This window comes from Lutra lutra, chromosome 18 (genome assembly GCF_902655055.1).
Source record: "Lutra lutra chromosome 18, mLutLut1.2, whole genome shotgun sequence".
In the NCBI taxonomy this organism is placed as follows: domain Eukaryota; kingdom Metazoa; phylum Chordata; class Mammalia; order Carnivora; family Mustelidae; genus Lutra; species Lutra lutra.
In genome coordinates this window covers 31,612,919-31,635,791 of record NC_062295.1, presented here as the reverse complement: position 1 = coordinate 31,635,791, position 22,873 = coordinate 31,612,919, and the positions used below count along the sequence as shown (strand labels likewise).

The window sequence follows — 22,873 nt, the reverse complement described above, 5'->3', positions numbered from 1 at the left end:
AGACCGGTATCACCGGTAATATGGCCAATCAGCATCGGCAACCCCAAGAAACAGCGCTCTGAGGACGAAACACCTCTTTTGTGGTTCCTGCCACACGGCATAACCTCAAGCATGAGAAAGCAACTGAACAGACCCAAACTGAGGAACACTGGACAAAGTAGCTCTTCAGAAGGGTCAAGGTTACGGGCTTGATAAAGACAGCGGAACTCCTACTGAAGGAAGGGTGGGGAGGAGAGAGGACAGCTGGATGTGAGGCGGGAATCCCACAGGATCCCTGGACAGAACCGGGAGCAGCAGTGGACAAACAAGGCAAGGATCGAGAAAAGTCTAGGTTAACAGTAACGTCCCCCTGATGGCAACTGTCTGGCTTGACAAGATAAGTCGAGGAAGGGGGTGATGCGAACTTGCTGGAATATTTTTGTAACTTTACTGTAAATCTAAAATTAGTTCAAAATTAAGGGGTTCGGGGGCATCTGGGGGGCTCAGTTGGTTAAGCGACTGCCTTCTGCTTAGGTTAGGATCCTGGAGTCCCAGCATCAAGTCCGCACCCAGCTTCTTGCTCAGCAGGGAGTCTGCTTCTCCCTCTGACCCTCCCCCACCCTTATGCTCGCTCTCTCTCTCAAATAATAAATAAAATCTTTTTTAAAAATTCAGGTTTTTTTTTTAAATGAGGGTCTTGCTTCCGATAATAACTATATTTGGGTCATTTATTTGGTTTTAAGCCACTGTATTTTCCAAGTGATAATGAATCTATGCCACTGTGGTCTGGGGGGACACCCCCGACTGGAGAATGGTTGGTGTAGGCGGCCTGAGATGCCTGGCAAACAACCCCGCCGCCGCCGACCTGCCACCCCAGTTCCTGTGTCTTCGGCTCCATCCCTGCCCACGTTAAAGATGGCGCCAAGAGAAGGTTTATGAAACCCTTTCCCGCAGTCCCCACGCCGGAACTCCCCAAGGACAGGGTCAGGCTGCTTTCGTCTGTCTCACTGGCCTAGCCGGGAGCCAGGACGGTGCTCGGGAAATGCCGGACAGCTCCGATCTGCTGTGCTGCCCTGGCAGCCGCCAGCAAACCAACAACCCGCCTGGTCTACAGTGAGCGCTTCTGGAAGCTGCCCCAGATCCTTCCCCACCACCAGCCAGGGGACACAGGTCCTGCCCGTAGAAACGACATGGAGCTGGCCAGTTGTGACCCAAATCAGAACCTTACACTCAGCTGGTACTAAAGCTGCCCCCCCACCCCCCCACCCCGGCACAGGGCTGGGAGCAGAGCAGGCACTCCCCTATTTGTGTGAGTAGACGTTGTTCTGCTTTCACTTCTGGATTGTTCTCCCGGAAGAGAACCACCTGTGTGGCACGGCCCAGATCAGGGCTTCTTGCCCTCCTCAGCTATTCTCAAGCCCAAGAAAACAAAAGCCCTGACTCTGCAGAGCTCCGATAATGCCGCGGAAAAGCCGGGCGTGCAGAACAACTGCACCAATGAAGCTTCTGGCCCCACTAAACCATCTAATTTGGAGCAAACCCCACCCACCCACCCCAAGCCTGTCTCTCCACTTTGGTTTTTTAAAGGTCAGTAGGGGGCGCCTGGGTGGCTCAGTGGGTTGAAGCCTCTGCCTTTGGCTCAGGTCATGATCTCAGGGTCCTGGGATGGAGCCCCGCGTCGGGCTCTCTGCTCGGCGGGGAGCCTGCTTCCTCCTCTCTCTCTGCCTCCCTCTCTGCCTACTTGTGATCTTTGCCAGTCAAATAAATAAATAAAAATCTTTAAAAAAAAAAAAAAGGTCAGTAGATAATCTCTGACAGTCTTTGTAATTCTCAGGTTCTAGAAAAGCGAAGGAGTCCCAGATGACAGAGCCCTTCCAGGCACCCTCCATCTCCCAAGCCAGCTCTGCAGGGGACACGGAGCTTGAGCCCTCAGCCGGGGAGCCGGAAAGCCGAAGCCTGGCTCGACAACTCCCCCACATTAGTGGGTTACTCATCGCTGATCCAGAGGGGTCCCAGAAGCAGGGTCCTCCTTTGCTGGGGAGGAGCACATATCTGAAGGAGAAGGCCTTAGGTTCCACCAACAATAACTGGAGCAGAACGCAGACAGGCATTAAGGCTCCCCCTGGGAAGCTCACCCTGGAACTGGGGCCAGGGTGTGACTAAGTTCTGTGGGTCTCACACTGTTGCCACTTCCCCTATCCCTCATCCCAGTTCCTCCCCCAGATGTTTCCCTGCAGTCATGAGAGCAGTAAAAGGACACAGAGGTTCCCAAGATGGGGACTCTCAGGATGGAGAGAACCTCAGATATCACCGATCCCCCTCCACTATCCTCAAAGGGCCCAGACGACCAGAATGTTCCCCAACATGGGCACTATTTGCCCCATGGAGTGCCCTTCTCCGAGAATTCCTTCCAGTCGCAGCCTCCCCTGTTCGTGGGTCTAACTACTAGGCCCAACCTGGCTTTCCTGTCTGGGACTATCTCCAGGAGCTTCCGAATGGCGCTCAGGACAGGAGACATGAGGACTTCAGTGTTCTATGGAGGCAGCACACAGCAGTCCCAGGCAAGGGGCAGAGGCGGGAGGCTGGAGCAAGGAAACGCAATGCCTCCCACCAGCTCCGCACGGGCCATCGAGCAAGCCCTGCAGGCAGGTACCCTATAAGGAGCCCTAGATGTGCAATCTGGAGCTCCCCCGCTTCCAGCGCCCCCTCTGGCTCCGAGCTGCGTGCCCTCTGCCAGGTGGAGTTCCCTTTCTGGGCTTCAAATTCTCTATCTGCCCTTTCTCTATCTGCAAGATGAGAATAATTCCAAAAGGCCCTCAGGGCGGTTGTGAGGCTTCATCTACAGCCCATTACCAATGTCCACGGTTACCCTGTTCTCAGAGCAGTTCAGGGGACATACTGGAAAGCCGAAGGGCCGCCAGGCACCCCCCCACAGAAATCCCAAAAACCACAATACTAGAGCAAAAGGAACTTCCGACTTCCCAGACCAAATCCTTAATCTGACTTAAGAGGGGAAAGGAGAGACATGGCAAGGGAACAGAGCTGACCCAAGGGCCTATAGCCAGTCAGCACCCCTTAAGCCCCCTCGCCCCGGGACTCTGAGCATGCGAGCCAGGCGGACAGCAGGAGGGAGCCCTTCTGGAAGCTGGGAGAACAGCAGCAGCAAAAACGGAGCAGATGGAAGCAAACTGGGAGAGCCGTATCCTAGGGCCACTCAGGGCGGGGTCACGTCTCCCCAGGCCTAGCCACACCTAAGCGGTGACAGACAGCCGGCTTGATCATCACCTCCAGCCATCAAAACGTTAAGCCACCACACCCTCTACTAAAGAAGACTGCGCATGACACATTTGGAAAGTTTTCTGTCCAACGTCGTTAACACACAAGTTCTGGTGCTTTAAAGGGACCAAGTTCAGCTACCAGGAAATTTTCTCAAACCCGGCAGCTGAGCGCATTACTGCCTACTCAGAAAGCTTCCCCGGCCACAGAGAAGTCCGACAGCCAAGGTTTTACCCAGGTTGAGCAAGAAGCGATCTGAAACCTCACGGCCTCCCAAATAAAAACCACACGGGTTCCACAGATTTTGATCTCGCTCACTCTCGCATGTCCTTTCCGGTGGCCGCCAGTGAATACAGCTGCTTCCCAGGCTTCCCCAGCCCAGGGCCCCACCAGCCCTGCCGCCCCCTGGGAGATTGCCACCTAACTTGGCTGATGTTCACTCGGCCTAGAGAACCATACCAAGGCCCCTAGGGAGACCAAGGGGTGAAGCATTTTGGTTCTCCTGGCTCTGCTGGGTCAAGAGGACAGGATTCATTAAGCAGCGCCCCCGCCTCGGCTCTCCAACACCCATCAGAAAGGGGTTCACAGAAGAGGGCCACCCTACATATAAGACATGGGGAAACCCTGTTTTTCAAAACAGGGAGGGATAGGCCCAGGCGAGTGAACGGTGCCTCTCCCAGCTCCTAAAAAGCTGGAGGAGATAAAGATAACACCACCTCATGAGGCAGGCCCCCTTTGAGATGGTTTCAACTAACAGAGCCAGCTGGCCTGGTTCCCTTCCTGGCTGACAACCAAGGCAGGCAGGGCAAGTAGCAACACGCACGGCCCAGAAGCAGAGGTAAGGCCGTCTGGCCCAGCCACCTTCCCCTCTGGAACTTGCCTGGCCGGTACCAGGAGGCCCCACTCTGGCAGTCTCCCGGGGCCTCAGGCGGGGGAGGGGGGACGCCAGGGAAGTATCAGGGGAGACGGATGGGAGCCCCGTACCAGCAGAAAGCAACGAAGCCCATGAATTAAGTCACCTGGCTTGATCCCAGAATCCTAGCTCTGGAACTGTCTAGAAATGTCCCTCAAAATAATTTGTAAGAACTTAAGGAGCCCCAGGAGGCCCAGCAAAACTGACCTAGTAGAAGCAGCTCTAGCCCTGCTGATACCCATTCTAGGCTGGCAGACAGCACACTTTTCTCTGAAGGCTTCTGGCCGGCATCCTGGAGGAGGGGGCCTCACGGGACGCTGGGTAGGGCTGAGATAGCTCAGAGCCGTGCTTGCTAATGCCTATGTGAAAATCCAGGGAGGAGGCCAAGCGAAAGTTCTGGTCACCCTGTTCCCAGAGAGACCTCTGGTCCACATGCCCACAAGGAGCAGATGCCCAGGATGACGGCCTGGCCCACACCCTCCAGTCTACGGACGCCGCCACACCCTCTCTCAGGACGCCTCTGCCTACCTCTCACTCCACCTTTAAGAGAGCTTCGAGATCTCCGTGGGTCCTTCATGGCCTGCTCTGCGCCCTGGGTTGAATCCCGGCTCTGCCACTTGCTGGGGCCCCTGCCAGCTTTGGTGTGCTCCCCCGTAAGCTCGGGACAGATGGCCTTTGCGAGGATTACTGCCGTCACTCACACAGCCCAGCTATATGCACTCAGTGAACAGCAGTAGTCGCCGTGTTGTACAGAAGCCCACAGAGTCCTCTGAAACCCAGCTTTCAAAGATGCCAGACGCCAACATCAGCCCCACCCAACAGGGGGGCGAGGCAGAGCAGCCACAGGCCTGGGACAGGCCCCATGTCCAGTCACCAGTCACCCTCTCAGAAACCAGCCCCCCCGCCCTCCCGGCTAACACTCAGCAGTCTCTGAATGTCCCCCAAGCCCAATGCCTTCAATCACGCGCGCCCTGACGATGCTCCTTGTGAGGCGACAGGTCTCCCGCCACCCCAGGAACAAGACCCCACTGGCCACCCCAGGGCTACCCCGACTGTTCGGTGCCCTCCGGTCCTGGTGGGGCTCCTTTCCCCATCCTCCCGCAGGTGCAAGAGCTCCACGAGACACTGGGCCGGCCGCGCCAGCGTGCAAGCAACCCGTGGCCACCCACCACACACCCGCCACACTGCTCTCCGCTCAAGCGACGGTGAAGCACCAAACTGGGCTCCCAGCCTTCCCCGGGCCAAGCTGGCGGGGACCGCACCCTCCACGTCTGTGTCTTCGGTGCCCGGCACAGAGGGGTCAACGAAACGTCCTCAGGCCCACAGCAGAGCTATGCGGCCCGCAGGAGCAGCCCCCAGGCTCTACATCAGCCCGGACTCCGCTGAGCGAACGAGACCCACGAGGCAACCGCCGGCACTGAGGCACCGGAGCTCAGGCGGGCTCTGTGCAAGGCAGAGCTGTGGACGGCCGGCCCCTGGGCACCAGAAGCCGCTGCAGGGAGAAGCCAGGAGGCAGGGCCCAGGCCTGCAGGTACGAGGGCGCGTCTTCCCAGCGGAATAAAAGCAGAAACCCAAGCCTGCTGACATGGCGCGCGGGTGGACAAGCTGACCCTCCACGACACGATACCTGGCTCCACCGGCCGTGGACAGTCGTGGGGGCTGGTGCTGCGGTCCCAGGTGGGAGAGGCTGGAGCGGTAGAGGGGCTGGCTCCCCAGGGAGGGTGGCACCCCACCCCAGGGGTTGGTGGTGTTCAGCCGGGGTGCAGACCTAGCCCCAGAGAGCGAGGGCTTGTTGTACGGGGCAAAAGCCTGGTGGGCCCCAAAGACGATGGCGGTCCTGTGGGGGGGCTGGGGGACAGGGTACGCGGGGAGGTTGGTCATGGAGTGGCGGTAGCGGCCTGACACCGGGCCAGTTCCACCGCCATTGAGGCACTGATGGCAAGAGCAGGCGACTGCCGTGTGGCCTGGGGGAGCGATGATGGTGGTCATCGGGTATTGGGCTCCCGCCTGGCGCCGCACACTGCGGCAGAAGCTTGAAGTCTTGTTGGTCTGCGTGTGGGTGGCGTAGTTGACGGTGTAGTTGTACCCCAGGGGAGCCAAGTCCACAAGCTGGTTGCCCTTGGCCACCTGCTGCTCCAGGAAGTCACACACACTGGCTTCGTAAGCCGTCCAGGAGCCATCATCACTCAACCACTCCCAGACGATGCCCCGGCCAGGGGCCGAATGCTGGGGGAACAGGTGCCTCCGCACGGCCCGCATGGTGCCTGTTCGAAAAGGAGGAGGATACATGAATGGTGAACCTGCTAGCCCCCCCAAAAGAGAAGGCGTTTAAAAATTCTCTTCCTACAACCAAAATAAACCAGTGTGGTCACAGTGTGTATAGGGTTGTGCTGCCGTTTGACCTTGAGGCTGGCACCGGCTGTGCTTTCCACATCTGGGGCAGGAGGGGCAGAAAGCTCCCTCTATGTGAAGAAACTAGGTGGGGGGGTGGCGCCAGGGCGGCTCAGTTGGCTGAGCGTCTGCCTTCAGCTCAGGTCATGATCTCAGGGTCCTGGGATCGAGACCCACATCGGGCTCCCTGCTCAGCGGGGAGTCTGCTTCTCCCTCTCTCTCTGCCCCTCCCCCCAAGCTTGTGCTCACTCAAACACGCTCTCAAATAAACTCTAAAAAAAAAAAAAGAAGAAGAAGAAGAAGAAAAAAACTGGGCCCACAGGGCTCTCGTGGCAGAACGGGGCCCTGTGTTCCTCAGCAGAAGTGGGGGATGCTGGGAACTTGGGTCAAAGAACAGCTACGGCTCAGACTCCAGAGGGTTTTTCAAAATATTTCTAGTGATGAAGAATATGCAGCCCACTTAAAAAAAAAAAAAAAAAAAAAAAACTGGAACAAAAACAAAACCAAAATTAAACCATCCATAATCCGGCGATCAAGACCAGCCGACCACACGGCTTATGTGGCCGTGCACTTCCTCCCATCTGGTCTCCTCCGCACAGACACTTAGGGAGCTGACGACCACGCCGAAAACTTTTCGGGCTGTTTCCTTGTATTAGGCCGTGAGTCTTTCTTATGTCTCTAAAACTTTATAAGACTCATTATTCATGGTTACATAAGTCCCTTACATGGATGTCCCATTCCCTCTGATATCTCAAGGAGCAACTGTCAGGAAACACCCTGTGGTTGGCTTATATGCTATTAATAAGCCAAACCCGAAGATTACACAGAAAAAGAAGAAAATGAACTTGGGCCATGCTTCCAACAGCACTTGCCAAAAGATGACCACCACAATTCGTTTCTACTGGTCTCCTGACCTCTCCCCGCCACCCTCCCCCCGCCCATGCCTTGCCTACATGGCAGCCGGAAGGATACTCTTCACCTCCAAATCAGACCAGGGCACTCCTCTGCCCAAATCCTCCCAGCGCTCCCCCTTTCAGCATAAAAGCCAAAGTCCCTTCAAGGGACAACCTGCCCTTCCTTGGGCCTGTCTTCATTCTTTCCTGGTGACCCGGCCACCTGAGTTCAAACTTTGATCTCTCCCAACACTTTATGGCTCCATTCCCTGAATGACACCCACTGTGACCTCATGCAATGCACAATTTCCACACGATGCATCTTGCTTGCTGCCTTGCTCAGTGGACTGCAAACACCTGGAAGGCAGGGACCTCCCTCTGCAGCCAGCTGACCAGAAGCCTTAGCCCATGCACTCCCGAGGACCCTGGTGCAGGGATCAGAGCGGCATTTCTCAGTCCCAGCACCGTGACATCCTGGGCCAAGAATTCTTTGGCAAGGGGCTAGTCCTATGCGTCTTTGCAACATCCCCGGCCTCTACCAGTCAGAAGCCAGTGGCTCCCTGCCCCGCATGTGTGACCATCAAAAATGTCTCCAAACACTGTCAAGTGTCCTGGGGGACAATCACCTCCAGTTGAGAACCGCTGGGTTAGAGGGACAGGGCACAGCTCTAGGAGGAAGTTGGTGGTTCCAGTCTCTGTAATATGGATCAAAACACACAAAAAGCGCCCCCTTGAGCGCACGGGCGAGTGCAGTAACCCATGTAACCTGGTCACACAGACACGTGCAGCGGCGGCAGGACTCGTTCCTGGGCCCTCCTTACTAGCATCCCACATCCATGCCGGCCTATCTGTGAGACCCTCCGAACTCTGCCAGTGGAAGCAGGCCTTCTGGGTTTGGAAAACAAGGTGGGGGTCCAGGAGGGCCCCTGCGTGGTGCTCTCAAGGCACTCCCTACTACTGAGAAGTACCTTCTTCACACTGCGCCTGTACTATTCACAGCACCTGCCTCCCAAGCCGATGCGTTTCAGGGACAGGACAAAGCTGTGAGAGTCACTCCTATGTATAACCCCAACACGGGCACTCGGACGCGTACTAGAGGCAGAAAGTGTCTTACCAGTGTCCTGGCGGAACTGGGTCCAGCTGGGGAGGTCAATGATGTAAGGGGCCAGCGAGGGGTCAGCTTGGCCCAAGGGGATGCTGTGGGCCAGGCTCCCCACCCCAAAGCGCTGGCCTTTCTGCTGGACGAACTGCTGCTCGATGTAGCTGCAGACGGTGGCACTGTACGGGTGCCAGGTGCCCAGCCCGTCCTGCCATTCCCACACGGCCACCGCCGCGGGGCTGGCATACACCTGAGCCAGGGAAGGGCTTGGGGCCATGGCCATCTTCCCCAGAACTCCCTCTGCTTTCCCAAACGGTTTCAGACCACTCTGGGCTGGAGTCTCGGGGTCATTGCCCAGTGCTTCCGGAAGACCTGTAAAAAGGACAAACAGTTACCAACATACAGGGCGTCCCCTGAGAGTCGGCCTTAGCACAGGGGCAAAAAAATTCTACTTTTCCACAATTACTTTTCCCCAATACCTTAAGAGCACTGAGTCGAGGACCTGATCCCGTCTCTTTGCTCCGGCAGCAAGGAAGAATTCAGTCAATCAAGCATTCTTCCTGCCTCTTCAAACCTCCAGGGAGATCCAGTGGAGTGAATTTTGGATGCTAATCCCCAGCCAGCTTCTTTTCACCAGTCATTTCCCTCTGACCTAACTACTGAGTGTATCCTTTTCTCCTGCATTTTCATGAGTAAGCCCAAATCCCTCGAGCGCTGAGGCCGTGGCCACCCCTCACTTACACTGTGCGGTGGAGACTCTACTGTGTCCGAAGCAGGTGTGTTTGTGAGACACCTGCTATGCTACAGACATGAAAGGACTGGGGAGGGGAGGGCTCGGGGACACCTAGAGGGTCAACCACAGAGCTGGGACTCAAAGTACCCCGGTCCGAGCTCCGCCCAGGGCTCCACGCTGTCCCGGGAGGCATCATTAGCCGCGAAGGGTACCCTAGCTAAACATTACAATCTCACAGATGCTAAAGCCTGGCCTCTCTGCACCCCAATCTGGGCCTCATGGCCACCGGTCAGGCCAGAGGGTTTGCATCCATCTCTGGAGACGCTCCTGTCCTGGCCACCTCAGCCCATCCTCTGCCCCTGTCAAGCCTACTCAGCCTTGAGGCCCAGACTGCGTGGTTCAGGGACGCTTTCCCTGGCCGCCCATCATGTAAGCTTCTCCCTTGCAGCACCAACCAGAACTCTGATGCCTACAGACACACACAGGTAGGATGACGTTCCAGATCTTACTGCCTCCCCAGAGAGCAGTAAACCGGGAGTCTGCCTTGTGCACAGTCTTACTACCAGCCCCGGCAGAGGCCTTGTCCTAAGTGTTGTATACATATTAGTTCAAAACACTGCTGAGTGGGAAGTAGCCCGCAGCTGTTTGGAGAAGAGCGCTACACGGTACCGTGGCAGGCCCCCAGAGTACCAGAGGAACAGGACCAATTTAGTGACAAATGCCAAATATACTTGTTTCGTGTATGCCTAACAGGCTGACAAAGTGACACTTTCACTTTGTGACAAGGCTCAAAAGAGATCAAGGTCTTACTGAAGGGCACACAAATACAGCTAAGCGACAAAAGAGAGCAAACCAGATCAGCCCAGCTCCAATGCCCATTTCCTGGACAGGAAAGCTCAGCTCGACTCTACCTCGGGCTCCACTTATAGGAGGCAGGACAGAGGAGACCCTGTCCGAAGTCCTGAGCACTGTCAACTGTTACAGCATAATCCTCCCCAGCCCACAGGGCCCAGGGTTCCCAGTCACAGCATCTGCTCTGATTTCTACACAAACCCCTCACAGACACTGAACTGTCTCCCCATCTTGCAGATGAGGAAACTGAGGCCCACGGAGTGGCGGTGACTTGCTTACACAGCTGGTAACAAGGCTGGGACCCTGGGCTTTTGCTGCTGTCCCTGAGACGACACTGTACTACCAAGGTTTCGAGAAGGCCCAAGACACCTGCCCCACACGGAAGGCAGATCTGAGCAGTGGCGTGAGAAGGAACAGGCACTGGCTTACTCTACTCGCTGTATCATCTTTTTTTTTTTTTTTTAAGATTTTATTTATTTGACTGACAGAGATCACAAGTAGGCAGAGAGGCAGGCAGAGAGAGAGGAAGGGAAGCAGGCTCCCTGCTGAACAGAGAGCCCGATGCGGGGCTCGATCCCAGCACCCTGGGATCATGACCTGAGCCAAAGGCAGAGGCTTTAACCCACTGAGCCACCCAGGCACCCCCTCCCTGTATCATCTTGATGAAGGTACCTAAACTCACCCAGTTTGCTTTCTCCCACCTGAAAATGATGACACCAACATCTGTTCTCAGTGCTTCTCACTGGTGTTCCACCATCTCTGTACAGAGCACCCAGCATAGGCCCGGCACACAGCAGAGCAGCCAAGCCTGTCTTCCCTCCCTTTCCCTGCCACCCCACCCCCCACTCCAGGACCTCCATCCCCACCCTTCAAGTCTGAGGGAGGAGCTGTGGCCCGGGGTGGCACTGAGCACAAGAACGCCGGCAATGGATGAGTCAGGCCTGCAAGAACTCGGGAGCACACCTGCGGGTGCCCGGGCGGCCGACTGCTCCAACGAAAGCACATCTCCCACTCAGGAGGATCAGACCTGAGATGCCCGCGGGCGGGCTGGCTTATTAGTTCCGTGACTGCAATTAGAAGTCTCTGTAACCACATCCAGGTACAAATCACAGGACTGGTTTCAGAGCCCATTAATCCCGAGCCCAGACTTTCCTCCTAGCACCTCCTGGCAGGCATCACTCGTCTCTCAGGCAGCGGGGGCCGCGCGTGTATCAGCACACGTGGTATGTTCCAGCATGTCCGCGCATCCCCAGATGAACCAACGCGCAGAACTCTGCCAGACAGCCTGAGAGATACCAGCTAGAACAGCAGCTGAGGTTCCCATGAATGCGTCTGGCCAACACACACCAAGGGCCCAGTCTCACCCAGGCACTGCTGGGGTACTGGAGACCCCAAGAGGAAGAGGACATGGCAAACTGCTACTGTCCCTCATCAGACCACGGCCTCCTCCTTAGGTCCAGCCTAAGGTCCAGCCTAACTCTAGCAAGTGCCAGAACATTCAAAGCCACTGCCCACCACCTCCCATCTGTTCATCCTGGTGCTACATGTGTCCAGACTCTGGTCCTCTCTCTACCAAGGAACCCAAGCGAATGCACCCATCTTTCTAGACTCAGCCGCAGCAGCTCCCTCTCCTGAGCCCTCTGACCCATACCCTCACCAGAAAAGCGCCGACTCCAACCCCTACCCCACCCCGGGCATCTTCCCGGCCTGTTGCACTTATCCCAACACGAACAACTACATTTATTGGTTTCGGTGTGTCTCCCCACTGGAACAGGAACTCCCCGAGGGCAGAGCTAGGGCTGACCCGAAGCTGGGGCTTCAGCTCTTCAAATGCCCAATATCCCCAAGGGTCTGAAACACCAGCGGACAAAACAGAGGAGAACCTTCTGCTCCCGGGGGCCTGGGGCACATTTGAAGCGAGGCCCAGCAACGCCCACCAGTTTTGCACTTGAACTCTGCAATTACGGGCACACAAGGGCCGTGTCAAGGTGCCCGCTCCCTACAACCACCTCAGCCATCGTGAAGCTGTGCTTCAAAAACCTAATTTGTTTCGGCTCTTAATGACAGGGGCTACTGAGGGTGTCCTTAATTATGAAAATAATAATTGCTATAATTGGCCATGGAAAAAAAAGCCTCCATCTGGAACTAAACACCTACAATAAGGGACTTCTTAAAGAAGTTACAGTATAACCTAATGATGGAATAGGAGTCTTCAAAGATGTTTACAAAAGGCTTACGGACCTAGGGTAATGCTCACGACAAACACGAAATACAGGACACAGAAAAGCAACCGCTCCGCTGTTGGCCAAGAAGGTGTGTCGTTTACTGTGCACCTACTGTGGGACGCTCTGGTCCTCCAGGCTCTCTCATCCCTCAAACGCCCTTGAAGGTAGGGTGTGTCCCCCATTTTATGAGGGAGAGAACTAAGGCCAAAAGAAATAAAGAACTGAGGCACCTGGCTGGTTCAGTCAGAAGAACGTGCGACTCCTGATCTCGGGGTCATGTGCTCGAGCCTTACAGGGGGTAGAGAACTTAAAAAAAAAAAAAAAGAAAGAAAGAAAGAAAGAAGGGGACACCTGGATGTCTCAGTTGGTTAAGCGACTGCCTTCAGCTCTGGTCATGATCCCAGGGTTCTGGGATCGAGCCCCACATTGGGCTCCTTGCTCAGCGGAGAGCCTGCGTCTCCCTCTACCTGCTACTCTGCCTACTTGTGTGCTCTCTCTCTATATATAAAATTAATAAACTTAAATAAATTAATAAAACAATTTAATATAATAATTATTAAATTAAATTAAATTTTAAATTAAATAAAATTTAATAAATAATAAATTTATTATTAATTAAATTAATAAATTTAATAAAATTAAATTAAATAATAAAATTAAATTTAAAAAAGAAAGAAAGAAAGAAAAAAGGCTAGGGGCACCTGGGGAGCTCAGTCAGTTAAGCATCCACCTTCAGGCACACAGGGGATAGCCGCCAAGTCCCAGGGTCCTGGGACCAAGCCTTGCATAGGGTTTCCTGGGCAGGAAGCCTGCTTCTCCCTGTCCCTCTGCCTGCTCCCCCAGCTTGTGCTCTGTCAAATAAATAAATAAAATCTTAAGAAGAAAAGAAAAGAAAAGAAGAGAAAAGAAAAGAAAAGAAAAGGTGTGCCTGGGTGGTTCAGTCAGTTAAGCATCTTTGGCTCCCAGGGTCCTGGGATCAAACCCCATATCAGGCTCCCTGCTCAGTGGGGGAGCCTGCTTCTCCCTCTCTCTCTGCTACTCCCCCTGCTTGTACACTTACTCTCTCTGTGTCAAAGAAAGAAAAGAGAAAGAGAGAGAGAAAATCTTTTAAATAAATAAATAAAGGCTGGAAGGAACAACTCTAAAACGTTAACAGGAGTGAGGGAATTATGGTTTGGTTTGGTTTGACCCCTTTGTGTACCTGTAAATGTTCCACAATGGTCATATTACTTCTTAGGATGAGCCCAAAGTTACTTTCTAAAAAATATCAACAACTTTGACCATGAGAAAAATCTTCTTGCTTTCCTTCACATTCTCTTGCCAGATTTACCTGCAAATCCTGTCCACGGGCGCCGCGCTGAGGCACAGAGGACTGCGGCTGTCCTACCGCGGACGTACTGTCACACAAAAAAGTTACATGTGTCCCAGAGTCTTCCTGTCCGCAGAGGATTTAGAAGAGCTTTAGAACAAGGTCTGAGCTAGCACGAGAATCTTAACGAAAATCACCCTGCCGAACTGTGGGCCTCCGGGTGGGAGAATCACACAAGCGGATCCCACAATGGCTGCGGCCTCTGGGAAGAGGTGTTTTTGGGTCTTTTGGGTTTTTGGTGGGTGTGGGTTTTTTGGGGTTTTTTTAAAGATTTTATTTATTTATTTATTTGACAGAGACAGTGAGAGAAAGAATACAAGCAGGGGGAGTGGGCAGAGGGAGAAGCAGGCTTCCCACCGAGCAGGGAGCCTGAAGCGGGGCTCCATCCCAGGACTCTGGGATCATGCACGACCTGAGCTGAAGGCAGCCGCTTAGTGACTGAGCCACCCAGGTGCACCCTGAGTATGGTTTTTTGTTGTTTTTTTTTTTAAGATTTTATTTATTTGACAGAGAGAGATCACAAGCAGGCAGAGAGGCAAGCAGAGAGAGAGAGGAGGAAGCAGGCTCCCTGCAGAGCAGAGAGCCCGATGCGGGACTTGATCCCAGGACCCTGAGATCATGACCTGAGCCGAAGGCAGAGGCTCAACCACTGAGCCACCCAGGTGCCCCCCCTGAGTATGGTTTTTAAGGCAGTGCTCAGGCTGAGTGATTGTCACCTTGCCAACATGTGAGGACCCCATTCCATTCCTCCAAAGCCCACCGAAATAGGTACTGGCTTCATGCATGCCTGGGCTCAGTGGTTCACCTTTCCGTCCACTCAGACACAGTGGCCGGCCCCCACCCTCCACTGTCCCGAGGGGAGATGGAGATAGCAGTCAGAACCCACGCACAGACAAGCATGCCCCACCCTTGGTGACTTTGGGACAATCACCTTCCCCACTCAGGTGGCTGGATGGGTTTTCCCTGGAGTCTGATGAGCAAGGGAATCTATTTGCAAATGGGATGGCAAGCTGCTCACTGATATGTAAAATGCAAGAATGTGGTGTGCTCTGGACACAGAAATGGCCTCCACGCCCACTTCTCCAGCGGCCCAGGATGCTCTCCTGCAGAACGGAAGAGTTCTGGGGAGCATGGACGGGAAGCCAGCGGCCTATTTCCTAAGCCGCCTCTCCTTCAGGGCCTTTCCAAGAAGCTCGGCCTGAAACTCCACACCCACCAGCTGACACGCGGAGAATGACCTTCCAAGACCTCGGGGACAGCGCAGCCAGCCACCCGGGGGCCCTGGCAGGAAGCCTTCTCACTGACCCGGGAAAGGCCACTCCTGCACACAAACACGGCTAAGAAATGTCCTACCTGACTAGAAATGTTGCTTTTAATGCAAATTTAAAACAATGGGACATTATTTTTTTTGCCTATCAAAATAGTTTAAAAAAAAAAAAAAAAACCCAAAGCTTAATTTCAACAACTTGATGCCTGCCAGAGTACACGGAGTCCTCCCACCCCTGGGAAGGCTAAACCCTTTCCAGAAAAGTGTGCTACTATGTATGGAGTGGTTTAGAAATGTTCACTTGCTTGGCCCCATACTCTATCTAAGGAGATTGTAGAAAACCTCTGGCATAAAGATACTTGCCATATTTTGACCAGGTAAGAGAAGCATAGAGGAAATTCCACAGAAACCCACTTAAGTGTTTACACCGGCCGCCTTTCAACAAGAGAAACTGTAGACCGCCTCTGGATTGACTTTCTTACCTACCTGAACGCTTCACATTTTCTAAAGTGGGAAAGTATTACTTCCGTTATGAGCAACACATCTCTTTCAAATGCCCAGCACTTTTTTTTTTTTTTAACATTTTATTTATTTATTTGACAGAGAGAGAGATCACAAATAGGCAGAGAGGCAGGCGGGGGCGGGGGGGGGGGGAATGCAGGCTCCCTGCTGAGCAGAGAGCTCCACTCGGGGCTTGATCCCAGGACCCCGAGATCATGACCTGAGCTGAAGGCAGAGGCTTAACCCACTGAGCCACCCAGGTGCCCCTGCCCAGCACTTTTAAAAGACCATAAATATAAACCAACCCCCCACCCCCACCACCATGACTTAGCACCATTACTCTGAAGGCTGCTAACGACCCCAGGGCGGTTTCACAAGCACACTTCTGCGAAATACCATGGCACCTCTTTGCCAGGACACATCCCCATCTCTGAGTTCCAAGAAAAGGCATAAAACAGACCATCCACGTCCCTGAACTACCTCAACAGGCGGGCACGGCAGAAGGGGCTTTTGTCTCAAAAACAGATCGCTCAAGCCAGTGCCACCCAGAGCGTACTAGGCTTCTGAGAGACGCAAGGACACGAACACTTGATCTGTCCCTTACACATGGGGCTGCGGGACAGGAAGGGACAACTCCTCTTCTAGGGGGTGCCCGCCTAAGCCTTCCAGGGGCAGGTCAGAGCAGAACCTTCCAAACAGGGTTCAGAAAGCCAACAGGTGGGGCACCTGGCTGGCTCAGTCGGTTGATTTCAGCTCAGGTCATGATCTCAGGGTTGTGAGATCGTGCCCAACCTCAGGCTCTGTGCCGAAGCGGGGGTGGGGGCGCTTTTTTTGGTATTTTTCCCTCTCCTTCTGCCCCTCCCCCTGCTGTCAATATAAATACATAAAAATCAAGCCATGGGGTAGGCAGGGGGCAGGCCCTAGCAACCTTCAATTCCCTGTAGCCAACGTCCTCCACCCGCACAAGAACCACTACGCTGATCTTCCTCCGCTAGGAGCGAGGTGACCACTAGCAGCTTGTCAGGACAGAGCCCTGGGCCCCAGGCCTCCCCAGGGGGTCAAAATGGGGAGCTGTGGAAGCAGTGGCAGGAGTTACAGCAATGGCCACCAACCAAGGACTTACAAGGCACCACACGCTGAGCACTTTACATGGGTTCTTGTTCAAGCCCTGTGGTCCCAGGCACGGGTCTTCGCTTGACTCTACAGATGAGGACGGGAGGCCAGAGAAGATAAGCAACCTGCCCAAGAATCCACAGGCCTAAGGCAACCCAAATCTGTTTCCAGAGTCCACCAAGACACAAGGGGTATGCTGATGCTGGACACATCAGCCAGCCAGACAGGTTTTTCCTCGCCAACACAGTTTCCAAGTTTTTTTGTTTTGCTTTGTTTTTTTAAACTGAGCTGTTGTTTAAAAATTGGAATATTCTGGGTGCCTGGGTGGCTCAGTTGGTTGAGCAACTGCCTTCAGCTCAGGTCATGATCCTGGACTTCTAGGATCGAGTCCCGCATCGGGCTCCCAGCTCCTTGGGGAGTCTGCTTCTCCCTCTGACCTTCTCCTCTCTCATGCTCTCACTCACTCTCCCTCAAATAAATAAATAAAATCTTAAAAAAAAAAAAAATTGGAATATTCACCATTAAAAAAAAAAAAAATCCAAATTTCCAGCTTCTGGAAAGCAGAAAAACGGGCAACATTTGCAGCGCTGACCTAGACTCATTACCCATCCAGCAACAACCAGCTGAACCACCATGGTGGCTGGGACACACTGGTCAGGTTACTGCAGTTACCGTGACGCCCCGCGACAGCGGTCGGCAAGCTCTTCCCTATGGGCCGAAGAGGACAGGTTCCAGGCTTTTGCAGAGCACTGGGTGTCTGAGGCAACTATGCGACTCTGCCCCGAGAGTGGGAAACCGGCCACAGACGACGTGCAAACTAACTGGTTAGTCTACAGCTCCCCGCCCCCCAACCCATCACCGCGCTGCCCCCGTCCTGGACCTACTCTCTGAGACAAATACTCCTCTGACTCCATTTCTCTGTCAAAAAGTAGGAAAGTGCCTCTCCCTCTACAGACACGGCTTTCCCCAGCAACTTAGGAGGAACTACGGCTTGAGGCTCTCCACCCTGTGAAATCTTTCCTACACCCACTCCTGCCCACAGGCAGAAGGGGGCACTTCTTTTTTCTTTTTCTAAGATTTTATTTATTTATTTATTTGACAGAGATCACAAGTAGGCAGAGAGGCAGGCCGGGAGGTCGGGTGGGGAAGCAGGCTCCCGGCCGAGCAGAGACATGCAGGGCTCCATCCCGGGGTCCTGGGATCATGACCCGAGCTGAAGGCAGAAGCTTTAACCCACTGAGCCACCCAGGCGCCCCAGAAGGGGGCTCTTCTAACAACCAATGTCCATGTAACATCTGAGCCCAAGTGTCTCCTGGCCCTCCGCTAGGACACAGGGTCCTAAAGGCAAGGACTAAGGTCAGGAAAAGAGGTATTAACGAGACACAGAGGGGCAGCTGGGTGGCTCAGTCTGTTAAGCCTCTGCCTTCGGCTCAGGTCATGATCTCAGGGTCCTGGGATGGAGCCCCGCATCGGGCTCTCTGCTCATCGGGGAGCCTGATTCTCCCTCTCCCTCTGCTGTTGCTCCCCTTGCTTGTTGTCTCTGACAAACAAATAAAACCTTGACAAAAAATAAAATAAATTAAATAAACACGACATAGAATACGGACTACAAAAGAAAACAGCGAGCAACAAAATTTCACTATGTTAAAATTAAGAATGGCTCAACAAAAGACGGCTTAAATCAAGAAGAAAAATGAAAACATTCACAATATGAACAAACGGATCAAAATCAAGAATCTGTAAAGAACCCTTACGATCAGTACATAACAAAATGTTGGCAAAAATCGCGAGCAAATATTTCACAGGAAACACGAATGCCAATGAGCTTATTTTTATCCCATGTCAGGGTCAGGCACACAGAAATCACAATCCCAATGATCCCGTTTTATACCCATTCCGTCGGCAAAAATAGAGTCGGCCTGTAGTGAGTGACGGCAGGAACGGGAACACACACGCTGGTACAACCACTTGAGAAAACAGTCTGGCTCTGTCCGTGAGAGCGGCGCCTTTATCTACCCTATAACCCAGCAAACTGTCACCCCGAAGTTCACACCCAAGAACACTTCCTGCACATGTGGTACAGATGTGCCTGGAAATGTCCAGAGCAGCACATCTGCAACAGCAGAAATCTAGGAACAACCCCGTGCCCATCAGCGGGAGATTAGATGCATGACTGTGGTGTGTTCACTCCACGGGATTACTTGGCAGTGAAAACAAATGAACCAGACAACGACATGCAGTAATTCAGATAAATCTCAACCATGTATTTTTTTTTTCCCTTAGAAACACACAGGTATGATAAAACTACCCCAAGGGGATACTGGTTAGCTCAGGACGGGGAGAAAGATCAAAGTATACACGTATACTTTCCTTTCAAGCTTTTGGTTTGGGTCAATGGAACGCAGGCGCTGGCTACATTCATTAAAAATCCCTTAGGAGGGGCGCCTGGGTGGCTTAGTGGGTTAAAGCCTCTGCCTTCGGCTCAGGTCATGGTCCCAGGGTCCTGGGATGGAGCCCCGCATCGGGCTCTCTGCTCAGCAGGGAGCCTGCTTCCCTTCCTCTCTCTCTGCCTGCTTCTCTGCCTACCGGTGATCTCTGTCTGTCAAATAAATAAATAAAATCTTTAAAAATAAAAAAAATCCCTTAGGAAAGAAATAAAAGCAAGCCACGCGTGAATGGTGATGAGTGTGAATTAACCCAGCTCTGTGTTTACCCAAGGTAAACATTAAAAGAAACATCTTACCCCAAGCGCCAAACACTAGCCCTGGCACCCAGTTTCTGTGGGGCCCGTGGCCCCATTCCTGTTGGCCCCTTGGGCACCTTCCATGTCTGAAGCCTGACTCACCTTCCTTCCTAATTCTGCCCCCCCACCCCCGGAGTCCCTGCCCCAGGCAGTTAGGAGAAAAACCTGGACTTCTAGCTCTTCACCACCTTTCCCTGATAGCCCTGCAGCCGCCATGGCTTGCTCTCTCCTCTTTCCTCATCTCCTCAGCCCCTGCTGCCGGCATCGGCTTTGGACCTTAATGCCTCTCACCCTGGTAAGTATTCTCTTCCAAGTGGCTTCTCCAGCGGTCCCTCCTGGTCCACCTGAGAGCCACGTGCAAGACCGAGCCTCCCGAAGTATACTTCCAGAACACATTTCAAGTTCCTTGGGTTGACACTGAAAGCCCATCGCGATCTGGTCCCTCCCTATCACCAGTATTTGCTAGCGCGCTTGCCTTCAGTACCCTCTTTTGGTCTACACCTCCCCTTCCCCAACCCAACTGTCCCCAACAGTTTAAGTGACAACGCCCCCCTCCTCCCCCCATACACCCAGCTGTCCCACCTCCACGCCTTGGCTCCATGCAGAATTTGCCCACCTGGCCGCTCGTCCTCCCCTACCCATACTTCCAAGACCCAGTTTAAATAGCACGGCCATGGGTGCCCGGGTGGCTCAGTTGGTTAAGCAACTGCCTTCGGCTCGGGTCATGACCCCGGGGTCCTGGGATCCAGCCCCGAACTGGGCTCCCTGCTCAGTGGGGAGCCTGCTTCTCCCTCTCTCTCTGCCTGCTGCTCTGCCTGCTTGTGCTCTCTCGCTGTGTCATATAAATAAATAAAATCTTAAAAAACAAAACAAAACAACAGTTTAAACAGCATGGCCATGATGCCTCAAGGCACCCAACTAAAAGAAAACACCCTCTTATCAACCTCCACAGCCCTTGTCTGCCCCGTATGGTTCTCTACGTCCATTCTATCTCTTCAAGGCGGCTATAAGCAAACCGAAGGCAACGTCTCATGTCTAACTCCCCGTCTATCAGAAGCTGGCGTGGTGTAAGCTAAGAGTCACAAAGAGCATAACCCGGTCTAATCCATCCCATACTTTCCAGCCCGTGAGCTCGTTTAAAATGCCCTCATGGAATTCTGCTAAAATCCTGCTCCCTAGAGCCTTGGCACAGCCCACAAAACCCTCCACACTCAGCTCTCTGCCTATCTCACCAGCCTCCTCGACCCCACACCCAGCCCTAGTTGGCCCAGCCACACGGAGCTACTTCCGGTGGCCTAGGCGCACCAGGTAACTTGCGGACTCTGCAGACGCCAACTCCTCTGCTGGGCTTCTCCCCTCCTTTTCAAGTCTACTCCTTCACAACTCACCTTAATTATCCTCTTCCGGAACCTTCCCTCCTACCGCTTCCTGAACAAATGGGGTTAGCGGACCGGGGGCTGGGGCTCTGCCCTGTGATTCCTTCTGCCTCAACACACAGCACACCGCCAACACCTTTCCACCGTCTACGGTCCGTCTGTCTGTTCCACCAAAGATGACCTCCAAGGTAACAGAGCCCTTGTCGCTCATCAGGGTGTCCCACCACTGAGTATGGGGCTTGACACAAACAAGGCACCCAGTTTTGTTCGTGCAACAAAAGAAATACCAATTTCCAGTTCAGATGCAGAAATCATGACTTGCGTCCTTCACCCCGTAAAGCATGCCTTGAGTGGAAACTGTGGAAAGCATCTTCTAGGACTGGTTAAACAGGAGAAGCCCTTGGCAAGAAAGCACTTGACTTTATTTGAGACCGTTGGCAATCAACATTCGACTCCCAAGGCTGACTTTCAAAGCGAAGGCCTCAAATTCTACCCTCCCCGGTCTCCACCCCCTCTACTGAAAAACCAGATCCAGAAGGCAGCAATGAGAAGTCCCCGTGGCTCTTACCTTTTCTCTCTGGAGGGCCAGCACAAACGGTCTCTTCGCGACGAAGACACTAGATCCTTAGAAGGAATGACTTGTTTGAGTTCCCATCTTGACAGAAAACGCAAACAACAGAAACTGAGCAAATCGGAAAGCCTTGGGGGACGCGGCCAGGCAAATTCCAGGGCACCTTTGCCAACAAGGAAAAAGATGATCAGGTTTTAAACTGAGAAACAGCAGTCAGTGAAAACGAATGCACAGATGTTGGGTCTGTGCGCTGCGGATGGGGACTGGAAACCACCGGATTTATTTTCCGACAGCCTGGGCAGGGCAAAAGGTGCAACAGTCTCCCTCTCTACCTGCTCAATAATCAAGACGACGGAGGGGGAAAACAAACATCTCAGCTCTTTCATGGGAAGGCCTAAACAGACTTCATAAGCCAGTGTACAGCGTAAGCATCCAGGAAAATGAGCACACCAGAGAGGGTAAAAGTTTGCCCAAGGTCACACAGCGAATGAACAAGAGACCTCGTTATAGTGAGCACGATGGTAAAGCCTGACTTTGGCTCCCAGAAAGTCCGCCTTACAGAACTCTAGACGAGTCAGGATGGCAGGCAAAAATATTCTGAGTTAATTGTTAACGGTCCAAGCGCCTGTGCACACACTATTTCCATTGTTACTGGCACTTAGGGAGTGGAACCAGTGTGGAGGAGAGCAGCTGGCTTGGGGGGGGGGCGGGGAGCACACGAAAGGACGGCTTCAGAAAAGAGCGTCTTCTAAACCCTCTTCAACATACATTATGCACCCTTCAAAAGTAACCCAGGGCCCCAAGAAACAGGAGTTTCCTGGAGGGGTGACCGCTACTTGAGGCGAGGGAAGCGGAGTTCGGGGGCAAACTCTTCCAAAGTACAGCCCCGGGCTCTAGCGAGTCGTCCACCCGGAGTCAGAGCCCAACAGAACCCACACCCCGAACCACGCAGCTCGGTGACAATATCCCTACCGCCTCGACCCCCGTCCTCTGGGAAGGAGTACCCTCCTCGCGACCGCCCCAAACTCCCAGGGTCTGCGCCCCTCCCCCTTCCAGCCCTTCGCCTTCCACCGGGCGTTCACCCTCGCACCTAGTCCTGTCCTAAGCTGCCAGCGCGTCCGATTTCCCCAGCTGCCGCCTCCTGCTGCCCCAGCCCTGCGGCGGGTCCTCCCAATCCCCCCGGACCTCACCCCGGGGCTCTTCCCCGGCCCGGCCCAGCCCTCCCTCACTCCCACGCCCGCCCCCTTCCGGTCCCAGCTCGGCTCCGTCTCCCCCGCGTCCCCGGGACCCCAGCCCTGGCGACAGGCAAGTGACCTGCCCGCCCCTCTCACCGAAGCTGAGGAAGGCGGGGGGGCAAGCAGAGGGCACCGCCGCGCTCGGGCTACAGCTCGGGTTCGGCCTGGGCACGGCTCTGACTGAAGCTCCGACTCTGAGGAGGTAGCCAGAGTGAAACTCGGCGTCGCAGCTTCCTAGCGCTAGGGTGCGCATGCGCCGGACGCGCGGCCTTCTGGGAAATGTAGTTCCGTGGGTTGGGGGCGGGGCGGGGCGGGACCCAACCCAACACGCACCTGT

The 22,873-nt window shown here is 54.0% G+C and overlaps 1 protein-coding gene across 6 annotated transcripts in view; it reads right to left on the bottom strand.

The window, feature by feature from the left end:
* The window catches only part of DTX2 (deltex E3 ubiquitin ligase 2), a 36,654-nt gene extending 13,867 nt beyond the window's left edge, over positions 1–22,787 (bottom strand). For 2 of the 6 annotated variants that reach the window (XM_047714130.1, XM_047714135.1), the window contains exons 1-4: positions 22,633–22,787; positions 21,299–21,464; positions 8,567–8,923; positions 5,796–6,432 (exon numbers count right to left, since the gene is read on the bottom strand). In XM_047714130.1, coding sequence (XP_047570086.1) covers positions 5,796–6,432; positions 8,567–8,834 — 905 coding nt within the window. In that variant the 5' untranslated portion in view covers positions 8,835–8,923; positions 21,299–21,464; positions 22,633–22,787. Of the gene's footprint in view, positions 1–5,795; positions 6,433–8,566; positions 8,924–9,030; positions 9,052–13,691; positions 13,759–21,298; positions 21,465–22,383; positions 22,527–22,632 lie in introns of those variants that run through there. The other 4 variants (XM_047714133.1, XM_047714132.1, XM_047714131.1 and 1 more) reach the window with 4 other exon arrangements.
* Between the last annotated feature and the right edge of the window lie 86 nt (positions 22,788–22,873).